This window comes from Artibeus jamaicensis, unplaced genomic scaffold (assembly GCF_021234435.1).
Source record: "Artibeus jamaicensis isolate MK-2021 breed Jamaican fruit bat unplaced genomic scaffold, CSHL_Jam_final contig_851, whole genome shotgun sequence".
In the NCBI taxonomy this organism is placed as follows: domain Eukaryota; kingdom Metazoa; phylum Chordata; class Mammalia; order Chiroptera; family Phyllostomidae; genus Artibeus; species Artibeus jamaicensis.
Genome location: NW_026521986.1, coordinates 10868739 through 10883184, shown reverse-complemented (window position 1 = coordinate 10883184; position 14446 = coordinate 10868739). Strand labels below are relative to the sequence as shown.

The 14446-nt window shown below is 45.3% G+C and overlaps 1 protein-coding gene across 5 annotated transcripts in view; it reads right to left on the bottom strand.

The window, feature by feature from the left end:
* The window catches only part of PCNX1 (pecanex 1), a 133709-nt gene extending 132398 nt beyond the window's left edge, over positions 1-1311 (bottom strand). For 3 of the 5 annotated variants that reach the window (XM_037127403.2, XM_037127411.2, XM_053673391.1), the window contains exon 1: positions 732-1311. In XM_037127403.2, coding sequence (XP_036983298.2) covers positions 732-884 — 153 coding nt within the window. In that variant the 5' untranslated portion in view covers positions 885-1311. The remainder of the gene's footprint in view (positions 1-731) is intronic. The other 2 variants (XM_053673392.1, XM_037127422.2) reach the window with 1 other exon arrangement.
* Between the last annotated feature and the right edge of the window lie 13135 nt (positions 1312-14446).

Here is a 14446-nt window from a genome sequence, read left to right as displayed (position 1 = left end):
AGGTTAGGAGGCAGGTTTTCAACCACCACCTCTTAGCGAGTTAAGAGCTGGCGACCCACACACAGTACGTTCCCAGAAGAGCGGCGCCCGGTCCTCCTCGCTCCCAGGGCTTTGCGTCCGGATCAGGGCGAGGTGGTGGGAACGAGGGTTCTCCCAGGAGAGGAGGCGCAAAGCGGCCCCGGGTGAAGGGAGTGCCCCGGGGTGCCCGAGGAACGGAGCGCGAACGGGCGCGCGTGCGGGGCTGGAATGCGGCGTCCCCTCCGGCGAGGCAGGCTCAGCGCCCAGCACAAAACGCTGAGGGCGGGGAGCCCCACTACGGCTTTGCCCAGCCGGGTAGAAAAGATGGAAAGGCTAGGGGTGCGGGATCCCCCCACCCCACCCCACCCTCCCACGAAGGGGCCTAGGAAGCTACCAGTTCCCAGTTCACTGGTTGGGCGCACGGGGGCGGGAGGTGGGGGCTGCTGCTGTTTCGTTTCTGGTATCACCTCCAAGATAGAGGAAACCCTAAAGAGGCGAGAGCAGAGAGTGTGGGTGGGGGGAGGGGAGCATGACAGTGAGTGGGGCAGCTTCCGAGGGACGGAAGGTGGGGAGCAGCCTGGGGAAGGGAAAGAGGGCGCAACCACGGCCCCGGGCCAGGGAGGCGCGACTGCCCGCCGGATTCCGGAAAGCTGGCGCTCCCCAGGACCAGCCAGAAAGGGAAGGAACCACCTCCTCCCCGCCCCCACACTCACCATGTAGAGGGTGAAGGGCAGGCCGAGCAGAAAAAGCCACAGGTAGAGGTGCAGCGCGTTCACGAAGGTGGCCTGGTGCGGGTCGTAGTACCAGCCCCCGCTGAGCGCGGCCCACACCCCCTGCCGGAGGATCTGCAACGTCTGCGACCCCATCCCTCCCCGGCGCCTCCGCCGCCGCCGCCGTCGCCCCCGCCCCGGCCCCAGCTCTGCCTCGGTCACCGGAGCCCGCGGCTGCCCCGTCTATCCTCCTCCGGAGCTCCGGCACAGCAGGCCGGCGCCTCGGCGGTCGCTAGGGCTGCTGCAGCGGGAGGAGGAGGCAGCGAGCGAGGAGGAGGCGGCGAGCGGTGGGGCGGAGGAGAGCGAAGAAGAGGAGGAGGAGACCGGCCTCCGGAGCGCCGCCGCCATCTTGTCCCCTGACACTCAGAGCCGGAGCCAGGCCCCGCCACGCGCGGCCCGCCAGCGTCGCCGCCGCTGCCGCTGCGACCCCCAGCCGGCCGCCAGCCCCGGGCCCGGCGGAGAATGAGGCCCAGCGCCCGGGAGGGACGGGCAGCAAGCCGCGCCCCCTTCAGCTCCTCCTCTTCTCTCCTCTCCCCCCGCCCCCCCCCGCCCGCCGCCACCGGCTCAGCGCGAGTGCGCGCAGCCCTTGGGTAGCCGCGGGCGCCTCCTGCCTGCCCCCGGGAGAAGCGCGCGCCGAGCGTGCCTGGGGCCGGGCTGCGGGTGACACGCCGCAGGGCCTCCAGGAAACCCCATTCCTCTCCGGGCAGCAAATCTGGCAAGTTCATTGATCAGTCCCTGAACCTGGACTTTCACTCTCCAAAACCTTGTCTTCAGAACCTTGTCAGCACCCTGGCTGACGTTTTATGATATTTAATAAAGGCCTAGGAACAATGAGGCTAACACTGTGATATTCACTGAAGGCCTGGAAGAATTAGGTACAGTGATGACACTTGAAAAATCACAAATGCACCCAGTTTGAACAAGAACTGTGTTGGTGATTGGAGTGGCCTGGGAGTCCTAGGGTGAGAAAAATAGCTTTGTCAAGCGTTGGGAGGACTTACCACTTCCGAAAAGAGATAAATTAATAGAAGTTACAAGAGATGTAAAAGTGTGGAGTGGACAGGTTTATCACATGCGTGGTGATTTTATTGTTTAACGCGCTGCAACTTGTAACCATTGTTATTAATAGGCCAATCTAAACAGGGATGAAACATTAACTATAAATGCACCGCAAGTCACAATAGGGTCTTGTACTTTTTAATAGCTGTAAAAACCGAGACTCATTCTTGGCTCTGTATAATGTTTATAAGGCATGTCTGATCTCATTGAATGAAATTTTTGTAGCATTTGAAGTTTAAGTTTTGATAGCAATAGCAATAAAAGTACTCTTTTATATTCCTGGATTAAAGTTGCTGTAGTTAACGAGAGAAGAAAGAGAGCCAAAAGACACTGGTGACATTTTAAGAGAATTGAAAAACCATTGCAGTACCTTCTAGTGCCATACCACTTTACAGTTCAAACATTTTCACACCCATTTCATTTGCCTTCACAACACTCCAGTGAGGGCAGCATAGAGGCGACTACCCTTATTTTATGGATGAGAAAACCAAAGCTCAAAGAAACTATCCACATTCTGTAAGTTATAGGTTGTTGCGAAGACCTCTGACATCAGCAGTCATCCTAACAGCGTGAACTGAACATGGGAAGTCTGTTTCTCAGTGCTGTCTACCTTAACCATTCAGATAAGAGTTTGAACTGATGAATAACTGCTCAGCAGCTTCTGCTTACCTGTGGCCTGTTTGAATGTATGACCAGTTCTCAAAGTAGTCCCAGAACCAGCTCTATCAACATCACCTGAGAGCTTGTTAGAGTTGCAAATGCTCAGGCACTACTCCAGGGAAACTCGGTCTTCGGATCCAGCAATCTATTTTAACAAGCCCTCTGGAAGATTCTAATGTGCCTTGAAGATTGAAACTGCCACTATAGAACTATCAATGAGTTCCAATAAGATACCTTGAAATTGAGAGACATGAACCACAATTGGCCAAAATTAACTTTTAAATATATGAGTATGTCTAAAAGCAAAGTTAAGGTTAAATAATACAAGTTTTACAGTGAAAATAGTTGCCTTGAGGCTTGGTCATGGATACAAGGTATTGTCAAGTGTTCATTTGTTTCTTCCAAGGAGACAGGAAAGCTCTCTGAGCAGATTCTGGAACTGATCCCAAGCTTTCCGACACAAAGAAAGATGTAAACAAGGATAAAATTCCAGTACCACATCAGTTTCCACACCAGTAAATACCTACTGTAGTTTAACATAGAAGGATTAACTGTAATAGGAGTGAGGTGGACTGGTAGAAGTAGATACATCCGTGGAATTGGAGGCAGAACCCCCCCCCCCCCCACGCGGTGGGACGAGCTTGCAGCCAAAAGACAGTATCTGGGGGGTGTGGAACAGCAGCCAGGATGGCAGCCAGCATCAGGCTGGTTCAACGCAGAGAATGAGTGTTGTCAGCTGGCAGCTGGAACACAATCTTGGGAAATCCAGGAACAGACAAAAATTGGGAAATCACGGCAGAGGCATTAAGAAAATGTGTTGCTTAGAGCAGGGCCCAAGCCTCAGTGCTGGATTCCAGGTCTGGATTCCTCTTCCAATGAGGAAATGACAAAAACAAAGAGAATGCACCTCCCTGAGATGATATAAGACTGGGCGAGTTTGGGGGGCAAGGACTTGGGCTCAGGGCAGTAAGACAAGTGTCCAAAGGCCAGACCTGGTAAACAGAGTGAGAGTTAGAAATGAAGCAGGAACTTAATGCCCAGAACCGGGACCAAATTTCACACCGATCATGGTTGCCTTATGTTGAGATCCTGGAGTGTTAATATAGAACTCTAATTCCCCTCCAGTATAGCTGGAATTGATCCAAGAACTTGAGATGGGAGTCATGTGGTACCAGCCACTGAATAAAAAGGGGTCAGCAAGATGGGCAGGCCCAGAAGGTCAAAAAGGCAGTTACAGACTCTATCTTTCAGCTCAGGACCGGTGAATGCATTTTAGAAACATGCTAATTAACTGACTTAGGGAGTTAGCAATTGAAAGGATTCAGTGAAATGGATGACCTTTCGGAGAGACTGAGTCAGTAGTTGGAGTGGGGGTGGGAGGAGAGAGAATCCTGCAGTGCTTTTTATCTGTAGCTTTCAAAATGTTTAGCTGCCTCTAAAGAAAGCTTCCTATTTTAGAGACACGAAGTCCAAGCACAGAGGGATTAAATGTTTTGCCCAAAGTAACATACTCTATCATACCCATAAATGATAAGAGCAGGACAAAAGTTTTGGAATCTAATTTGCTAAGTGTTAGCCCTCTTGGCCATGCATAAAAGCCATTAATAATGTTACACTTAGCATGTCAAAATTAGCAGCCATGACACACTTCCAAACCACCACCTGACACTTGCTCATCTTTCAGCTAATTCTATTAAAATTATACTCCCTGACAGTTTATAAGCCCCTTGAGGACTGGGACTGCTCTGACAGCAGATGCTCTCTCCTGCCTAAAAGGGACAAAGCTGAGTGTACAAAACCTTTTAATAACTGCCCCCCAAACCCACCTTGGAACAGAAGCGTACAAACTGCACCTCTGGCCGGTTTATATGGCAGAAGTCGCCTACTGTACTTTGGACATCATAGCCCACGTGTCCAGCCCACAACCTAAATGCAACAGGTTTCCACGTCTCCCCCATATCGCCCCAAACTAGCCCTTCTTATTTATTTCTCTCAGTGAAATCCACATTTTCCAACCTGCTCAGACTTGAAACCTCATATACCCTCCCCCATTGTTGGTTTGCTACAGTCTTTTTCCTGCTCAATCCTTCCTTCACGTTGCCAGAGCAACCATCCTCCTGGATGCCCGCATCAACTCCAACCTAATAGCTTCCTCTTGCCTCCAATCTCACTTCAAAACCAGGCTACATCCCACCAACAAATTAATCTCCCTAATCCACTTTTCTTGTGCCCCTTTTTTTCTCAAAAGGTTTCAATTCTCTTCTGTCGCCAGTGATACTAAAAGCGTACTCCTGAGCTAGGCATTCACAGTCCCCACAACCTAAATCGCCGTTTTCTCTGACTTAGCTCACGTTACTCCTCACCATGAACCCCTTTTTCCTGGTGAATATCAGCTTACCCGTGTATCCAGTTTTATTTACCAGCCCATCTGTGTATTGCATCCTGCCTCCATGTTCCTGTGCCATTTGCCTTATCTAGAAAACCTTGCTCCTCCAACTGCCTCTAAAATCCACTATGACTAGTCCAAGAACATTCATCTAGTTTTTAAATAGCCTGGAGCACTCACGTGTCCCATTTATAGCCCTGCAGTGTGTACTATTGGATGGCACCCAATGAAACTGTCCATTTCTTGAGGGCAAGGCACTCGGCCTGTAGGAAAATGCCTAGCAGAAAGCTGTGCGGATCAGCCAACAGTCAATGTACGTGGAAAAAATAAAGTAATACAGAAAGCGCTGTTTTCAATTAAAGATTTTCATCTATTTTAGTTTTTATTTGGTAACTCTTCAACATTCTAAAGCATTTCACCAGCCTACAAGATCAATTCAAAATAGGAAAAAAAATACAGAATAAAGGTGAAGAGATTTGGAAGAGAAGGGAAAAGCCCTAAAATTCTTTCAAGGTTCTCATTTTAGTCACTCACTATGTACTACTCTATGTTGCATCAGGAAAGGTAATGTCAGAGGGAAAGAGGGGGGCTTTCCAGATCTTACATAATACAATTACAAAAAACCAATGTCTAGATGTGGAGCTAAATAACTAAAACAAGAGCAACTCATCCTTCTTGGAAATCTCAACTCAATCTATTCTGTTTTCTTAGAAATGTCAAGTCCATCTGATGAGTGCTTCACAACATGTTTTAATCAACACTAACTAATTCAGTAATTCTCACTGTGGTTTTGTGTCATTTGTTATATCTCAATTCACTTTTCTTGAGTTCACACACAGTACTTTGAGGTGGGGTGATAAAAGGAAAGCGGAACTATATAGGATATTGCAAAACTCCCCAAACTGGGGGGATCCTGAATTAGAAACAATACATACACGCATTATTTCCCATCTTTTGACCTTAAACTATTTCCTATGTCAGTGTTTAGCTAGACAGTGTTAAAGAGCTGGTCTGCTGCCTTTTGACCCAGCAATTCCACTGCTGGGATTAGATCCTAAGAACCCTAAAACACCAATCCAAAAGAACCTATGCACCCCAATGTTCATAGCAGCACAATTTACAATAGCCAAGAGCTGGAAGCAACCTAGGTGCCCATCAGTAAATGAATGGATCAAAAAATTATGGTACATATACACAATGGAATTCTATGCAGCAGAAAGAAAGAAGGAGCTCCTACCCTTTGCAACAGCATGGATGGAACTAGAAAGCATTATGCTGAGTGAAATAAGCCAGGCAGTGAGAGACAAATACCATATGATCTCACCTTTAACAGGAAGCTAAACAAGAAAATAAACAAGCAAGCAAAATATCACCAAAGACACTGAAATTGAGAACAGGCTGACAGTGACCAGAGGGGAGATGGGAGGGAATTTCAGAGGAAAAAGGGGACAGATTTACAGGAACAAGTATAAAGGACACACGGACAACTACTAAGGGTGGTGGAAATGGGAGGGAGGTGAGGCACACTGGGGGAGTGGGCTGGGATGGGACTAAAAGACAGAAAACTGTACTCGAACAATAATTAAATTTAAAAATTATATTAAAAAGGAAAATAGAGTGTAAGTAAATTCTAATTAAAAAAAAAAAAAGCTGGTCTGTCTCAGCCAGGGTAGGGTAATCCCCACGACATCTATGTAGGCCAACGGATGCAGCTGGGTGATTCTCAGAAGAGCTGGCTGGATTGTCACCAGTGTCATCTGCAGGGCCTGCCTGGAGTTAAGCAGAGATTAGGCAGTTGTCCCCTTGGGAGGATGGATGCCTGGCTCCGCCGGCAGGGAGCATCACGAACATCCTTGGTGGGAAGGAGTGTTTGGTAGTGGAAAGATCACGGGGCGTGGAATCAGATAAACCCATGTTTTCATCTATAATCTGTTATTTTCTTTTTAAATTTATTTATTTACTTATTTTTATTGAATGTATTGGGATGACCTTGGTTAATAAAATTGTATAGGTTCCAGGTGTACAATTCTACAATACGTCATCTGTATACTGTATTGTGTGTTCAAGTCTCCTTCCATCACCACTGATCCCCCCTTTACTCTCTCTTGCTTCCTCCCAGCCCCATTTCCCTCTGGTAATGACAGAGCCTGCCTGTAAAGTGTTTTTTGTTTCTTTTTTGTTTGTTTGTTTCTAGTTTTGCTTAATCTTTTCACCTTGACTTTTCACCCAGTCCCCCATCCCTTTTCACTCTGACAGCTGTCAGTTTGCTCTCTGTTACTTTCTAAATCAGTCCTGGCCCCAAGTCAAGAAATCCAAGCAGAACTGAAGAATCCCAGGGAGTTCAACGCTGCAGAATCACTGTATTGCTAGAGATTTTTTTCTCATGGAAAAAATGAACATTCTAATGATCTAATAAAAAGCCCTTTCCCATGGAGATTTTCAACAGCTTACTTTATGGAAACCTTGACGGCACATGGGAATGTAGTTCTTTCTAGTTTTGTTTGTTTGCTTAGTTTGGTTTGGTTGGTTTTGGTCTTTATTTTTGGTTTTGCTTTGCCTACGGTCACTGGGATTCAGCAGCTGTTAATATACATAACGATTTTCTAATCATGCACGAGCAGTATCTTTTGTGTACTGGTCTAGCGGGGTGATATAAATCAGTAGCAATTGTGATGTAAAGTAAAACCTCTGTCATTCCACTTTTCTCATGTCCTTCTCTAGTGTGGGTCACATGGTTTTGCAATTTAGTCATTTAGTGGCTAGTGCCTTTTCATCCCCTCACCTCTCACCTTTGCCATCAACCAGAACCGTAACTCCTAACTCTAGGCGGATCTTTTTCTTCCCCCAGCACACAGGCTAACCTTCCAGGTTCTAAACTCAGCCACTGCCTGGATCCTTCCTGACAGCTCTCGAGCTCCTACTCAGCACGTGTGGCATCCCTCTTAATGACTTAAAATCTCACCAAGGTTCTCAAGACGTCTACACCACTCTCGCTCCCAGAGCACAGAGTAAATAGAGGATATCAGCCTGTAAGCTCTCAATTTCCTGCTCTCCTACTTCTAAATTTATCTACACGTGCATCCATCTTTCCTTTCCTTTCCTTTTCCTTTCCTTTTACTCTTTCCCCTTTCCCCTTCCGCCGTCCTGTCCTGTCTTCTCCTGGTGGAGCGGGTGTTGTTCTGCCAAAGAGCTCAGTCTACCTGTTCTCTGGACCCCATCTCTGGCTGTCTCTGAATCATACTCGGTGTATTAACCTTGGTCCTACAGGCACCGCAGGCTTTTCTTTCTTTTCCCCTCCTGACACTTTCCTTACACCTGTAAACAGGCATTCTAACCCCGGAGCTTTCTGTCTCCTCTAGCTTCCACCCTCTTTCTCCTCTCCTTCACAGCCAGGTTTCTTAAGAGTTCAGGGATGCCCCTTGACCTTAACTCTCGTCACTGCTCTTCCCTCAGCTACCAGTGACTTCCTAGTTGCCAAGTCCAACAGGTACTTTTCAGTGCCTATTTTATTTAATCTTTTTGCTTCTGGCTTATTGCTCCCACTTCCTGGTTTCCTCTTACGCCCCTGATCATCCCAGACTCAAGATTCCTTTATGGAGTTCTCTTCTTCCTTCTCCTTCTTAAAGGTTATCAGTGGATTAATAAAGGGGAAAAAATCTCTAGCATGCACTTCCAAGTGCGGAAGATGCTAAGGCCCCCTAACCTGAATCCTGTCGTGCCCGTCAGTTTGTGGGGGTGACCAGAAAATGAAAACAAACTTTGCGTGAGGGGTGATTAGAAATAGGACACCTCAAAAGTATTTGTCAAAATCATTGTCTCAAGAACAGAAAAATAAGCTCTGTTTTCGATATTATAGCTCTAACCTAATGTTGCTTTTTGGTTTTTCTTTGTCTTAGGTCCCTCACTTGTATTCGCTTAATGGAAATTTCTTAAAGTTCCTGATCTCTAATTTATGAAGAGCTTTGTTTTAAGCATTTATTTATTTAGCCTTCGGGCTTGTATTTTGAAAACCCGACATTAACTTACGGGTGGTTTGCTTGGCCCAGGCTCTCTACCATTCTGCTTCCAAGTGGCCTTTTTGGCTGGTATTTAGTTTTTCATCATTAAAGTATTACATTCACATTTTTATCTGAGAAAATATAGAAAAGAAACCGGCAAGCCCCCTACTCAATCACAACCACTATAAATGTTTGATATCTTCTCAGTTTCTCCAGCCCTGCCCCCCAGCTGCTTCTGTACCATATTCTAATTAGAGTTCAGAGCCTGATTTGGAAAGTTTTTGTGTCAACACATGCCATGTGCCTTGGCAGTTTGCTTAGTCTGAGAAACTTCAGGAGGCATTTTTTCCTTCTGACTTACCCATGTGTTTCGCTTAGATTCTTGGACACATAGTCCTCTGTGCAACATGGGCATTAGCCTACAGCTTCAAGTAAAGAAAATTCCATTTAAACTCCCATCAACAATAAGGAAAAGTATTGCTTCATATTGCAAGGTATTGCAAGGCCATGAAACAGGGCAGGCTTCTGGGGCCGTTTAATTTAGTAGCCCTGGATCTATTTTTTTGTGATGCCCTGAGATGGCCTCCTCTAGTACTGGCTTTGACCTCAGCCTTCTTTCTTCATGGGGGTAAAAATGGCTGCAGCAGTCACTGGTTTCACATGGAGATGCCATTAGTTTAGGTGAAGGTCACCTAAGAGCAAGGAAACTTCTTTCCTAGGAACCTCTAGCATATTTTTGGTCACGTGCCTATTCTCGAGTCAGCCCTTGCTCTCAGGTCAGTGCCACACAATGATTCTGGTCTGAGTTCCTGAAACAATGACTGGTTCAGGGGAATGGAATTACCCTTAGACTGGGCGGTCCAGAGGCCGACTGACACACGGGGGTTACGTGGGCAGGGGCAGATGCCTTAATGAAACAGGGTTATATTAAGAGACATAGAGGAGGAATAGGAATTGAGTAACAACCATGCATGAGTTTAGAAACTTGGCCATTTAATTAAATTTATTTATTTACTTATACTTTTGACTTATTTTTATTACGTTTTTAAATTTTTTGTTTGTCTTATTTTTAGAGAGGGGGGAGGGAGGAAGGGAGAAAGAGAGGGAAACGTAGATCGGTTGCCTCTCACATGCCCCCTACTGGGGACCTGGCCCACAACCCAGGCGTGTGCCCTGAATGGGTATCAAACTGGTGATCTTTTGGTTCATAGGCCGGCACTCAATCCGCTGAGCCACACCAGCTGGGGATATGTGTGTTATATATTTAAAAGTTTTAATAGGTGATACCTTCATACAGTTCAATATTTATTTAAAGAAGCAAAAAAGGGTATACAGTGAAACATTCTTTCCACTGCTGGCCCCAGCCAAGCAAAATCTAAACATATACCAACATCCTCTCTTTTTGTACACCAAGTATAGCAGGCTATCACACTGTTAGGCACCTTGCTGTTCGCCTGACAATATGCATCGATGATTATTCTATCAGTACATAAGGAGTGTCGTCATTCTTCTTTGGCACTGCCTCGTATTATACTGTGTGTATGTGCCACTGTTTATTTAGTGCCTGTGGGTGAGCATGTAGGTGGCTAGTACTGTTTTGCTCTAAAAACACTGCCGTACTGGATAATATCATATATATTTTATAACGTCCATTTGGGGAATAACTAAAGCAGGGGTATCAAACTCATGTTCACCGGGGGCCACATCAGCCTCGCAGTTGCCTTCAATGCTGTGAAATAATTTCAGGACTGTATAAATGTAACTACTGCTTAACTGTTACGGAGTTGAAATTATATTTGGCCCTTTGAAGGCAACCATGAGGCTGATGTGGCCCCCGGTGAATATAAGTTTGACTCTCCTGATCTAAAGCATACATTTCTCAGAGTGGACTTATGCCAAATTGCTCCTTCTAGCTGTTGCACCAGCCTGTGCTCCCACTGGCAGGGTCCGGACGTGCCTGTTTCAGAACTCCCTCGTCAACAGCATGTTATGAGACTTTCGGGTCTTTGCTAATTTGATCATCAAAAATTAATGTCTCAGTGTAATTTTAATTTGGATTGTTTTCTGTTGTGAGTAGGGCCGAGCTGCTTTCATGTGCCTGGGAGCCATTTGAGTCTCTTCGTCTAGGCCTTGCCTGACCACATTCTTTGCCCATATTTCTATTGCTCTGCTGGTCTGTTCCTTTCTGGTTTGTAGAAGCTCGTATGTTAAGGGAAATTAGTCTGTGGTCTGTAATAGAGCTGCACATATTTCCATCCAGTTTGGCATTTGTTCTTCAACTTTGCTTAGGGTCTTTTCCATGCAGAAAATTTTAATATTATAAGATTGAATATGTTCATCTTTTCTTTTATGTTTCTGGATTTAATGTCATAACTAGAATTAACTTCCCCACCCTGAGATGACTAATTCTCTTTTAGTTTCCTCTAAAAGAGAAAACAGTTGTATTTTATACATTTTAATATTACATCTACTTGGAATTTATCCTGGTAGGGTGTAAGAAATAAATTTAACTTTGATTTTTTCCCATTTGATTGACTTTAATTTTGTGCTATTTCATGGCAATGCCCCTTCTTGTTTTGCAACACTCAAGGTACTGCCAATATTCTCCATAAATGACTAAAAATCTAAGTTTTCATTGGCTTTAACTAGCAAAACAATAACTCACAAAGTTTCTGATCTTACCCAAGGCCATGATCTATTTTGGAGACTGGGGAGATGATGAAGTAAAAGACCTTGAAATCAGACAAAGAATAATGTTTGTTGCATTTCATCATCATTGCTATTTCAAAATCTGCATATTCAGGACAGGTACTCACAATAAAAACAATTAAAAACAATAAAATACAGCTTCAGTGATTTAAGTCACTTAAAACTGCCATGTTTAATGTTCTAATTCTCCTATTAGGCTTTTTTTAGACACGGCATGATGAATCTCCTGCAGCATTCTGGTTCCTATGTGCACTGTGAGGGGCTGCTGCACCCCCAGAATCTTAAGAGGCAGCCCACCATGGGATATGAAGCCCCTCCAAGGCTTCCCATGGAAAGGGGAGCTCAGCAGCAAAGACAGGACAAAGACAGATCTTGGCTCCTTAAGCTGTGGATTTGGGCAGTTGGCCTGGCCAAATCCAGATACCCAGGGACACTCTACTCAACTCTCTTTCGCTGCAAGGAGAATGCCATTTGTGTTGATTCTCTAATAAGATAGAAACTAACGTCTACCCACAGCAAAAGGGTGTCATGGTCACTGCTGAGTAAAAATCCTTTGATGAGAACAAACAGACTTCTGCTGGCACACTGTCAAATTGCATTATGGTTATTTGTTTACTTCTCCATCTCTCCCAGGAGACTGGTTGTCCTTTGAGCGCAAAAGCTCTTTGTCTTCTCTGAACGGCGATAGTGTAGCACACTCACCCTGCTCTACAAGAGTGTGCCTATTGCGTGCTTTTGTCTTACGTGGGCAGTCTCCTTATATATCCCACTCTTCAACACTCACCAGTTATTGAAGTGTCAGCCACTGAATTCAAAAGTGCTTCACTTATGTTACCTTTTATACTTCTCACAACAGCTCTGTGAGGTACATACTTTAGTTCCCCTCATTGTAATAGTGAGAAAACTAAGGAGCAGAGAGGTTAAGTAACTTGCCCAAAGCCACACAGATGATAAAGGGTGGAGTCAAGATTCAAATCCTGGATGGTCTAACTCCAGTGCCCATTGCTCTTAACAGCTACATCTTATTCTTGTTGCTCCCCAGACTGTTGGGAAGAAAAAAAATTCCATGCAAAACAAGAACTTAGAATTTTATCTTCCAAAACAGTGTCTTGATATATCCAGGGGACATGGGATTGTTGTTGTTTGGTGATCACTGTTGTTTGTCTAAGATAGAAACTTTGATGTTCCTGTTCGAGGAATTCCTCTCTCACCCTACCCAGGCCAGGGGAAGAAGAGAGTGAAACAAAGAAGGCCAAATTGTTTTACATAAGGAAGAACTAGGAATATGGGGGTTTTCAGCAGGCCATTCAGGCGACAGTCTAAGGGACAGCAGGGGTGAGATGTGAAGGGGTGAGGAACTCTGGCATTTGGGTGGGACAGCTAAACCCAAAGCAAGATCATGGCCAGTGAGAAATTTCTTCTAGTGTGTAAGACAAGGAATTCACAAATCACCCTGAACAACAGTGCGATAGTTGCAATACTTTGCAACCCACCATAAGCACGAGCATACGTAAGAGGTGTTTGGCCAGGATCTCCAGCGAGGGAGAAAGAGGAACGATACCCACCCTGGAGCCGAGTGGTCCTGGGCAGAGGGTAGCAATGCCTGAGCTGCAAGCAACAGTTTGGAACTGGCAGTAGCAGTGAAAAAGCAAATAGTATCAACAGCCCACCACCCAAACAAAAGCCACCTGGAAACCTACAGCAAATACCAGGAGTCACTTTCCACTGAGGATTGGGGACTTGAGCAAAATTGATGACCAAAAGCTGAAGGACAGAGGGATGGCTGGGGGATAGGAAACATTTTCTCCTCTTCTATGATTGAATCAGCTGCATTAGATATACATTTCTACCAACACGCTTATCATTTTAGTGTCAGTGCAGACCAGAGTTCCTTCACCTCAACCCCGTTGACATTTGGGGGTGAACAATTCTTTGTTATGGGGGGCTGTCTTGTGCATTGTAAGATGCTAAGCAGCATCTGTAACTCTGGCTGGTGTGGCTCAGTGGATTGAGCACTGGTCTATGAAACACAAGGTCGCCGGTTCAATTCCCAGTCAGAGCACATGCCTGGGTTGTGAGCCAGGTCCCCAGTTAGGGGCATGTAAGAGGCAACCTATTGATGTGTTTCTCACACACTTATGTTTCTTCTCTCTCTCTCTCTCCCCTCCCCTCTCTCTAAAAAAATACGATCATTTTTTAAAGCAGCATCTGCAGATGCTAATAGCAGTGGTATACTAGTCCCCCACAATAAAAAAAAATGTCTCCAGACATTGCCAAGTGTTCCCTGGGGGACAAAAGTCACAACAGCACATTTTTGTGTAGAAATAGCTCCCCAGTGTATTTCGAGTGTTTCTACTAAGTCCCACTAAGTCTACTAAGTTTACTACCCACTTTAAGAATGTTTACATTATATTTGCATAATAATAGTTTATGGTTTTCTACAGCCTGTATTACAGACAGTAATAATACTAACATTAATAGAAAGAGCACTGTAGTTCTAACATTACGAACAAATAAGATTGGAGTTGGTTATACAAGTTTTCCCTATAAGCAAAAGTCCATCAGACTAGTAGGTTAGGGTTCAGTACCCAACTCGAACACAGAGCAATGGCTCAAAGGAAGTGAACAGTGCCCTACACGTCAGATCTGTTGGGAAGGCTGATGATGAGCCACAGTGATTCACCACTTTTGTCTTTTGGAGAAATTCAAGACAGATGACATTCAGGTGGGCAAAGCACTGTTGTAGCAGAATCCAGAATCAAACTTTGGTGAAACACAGTTCTTTGCAGGGACGTAAAGCAAGTACAATAATTTATAACCATTGTCAGCCCGTATTGTCTCCCCCA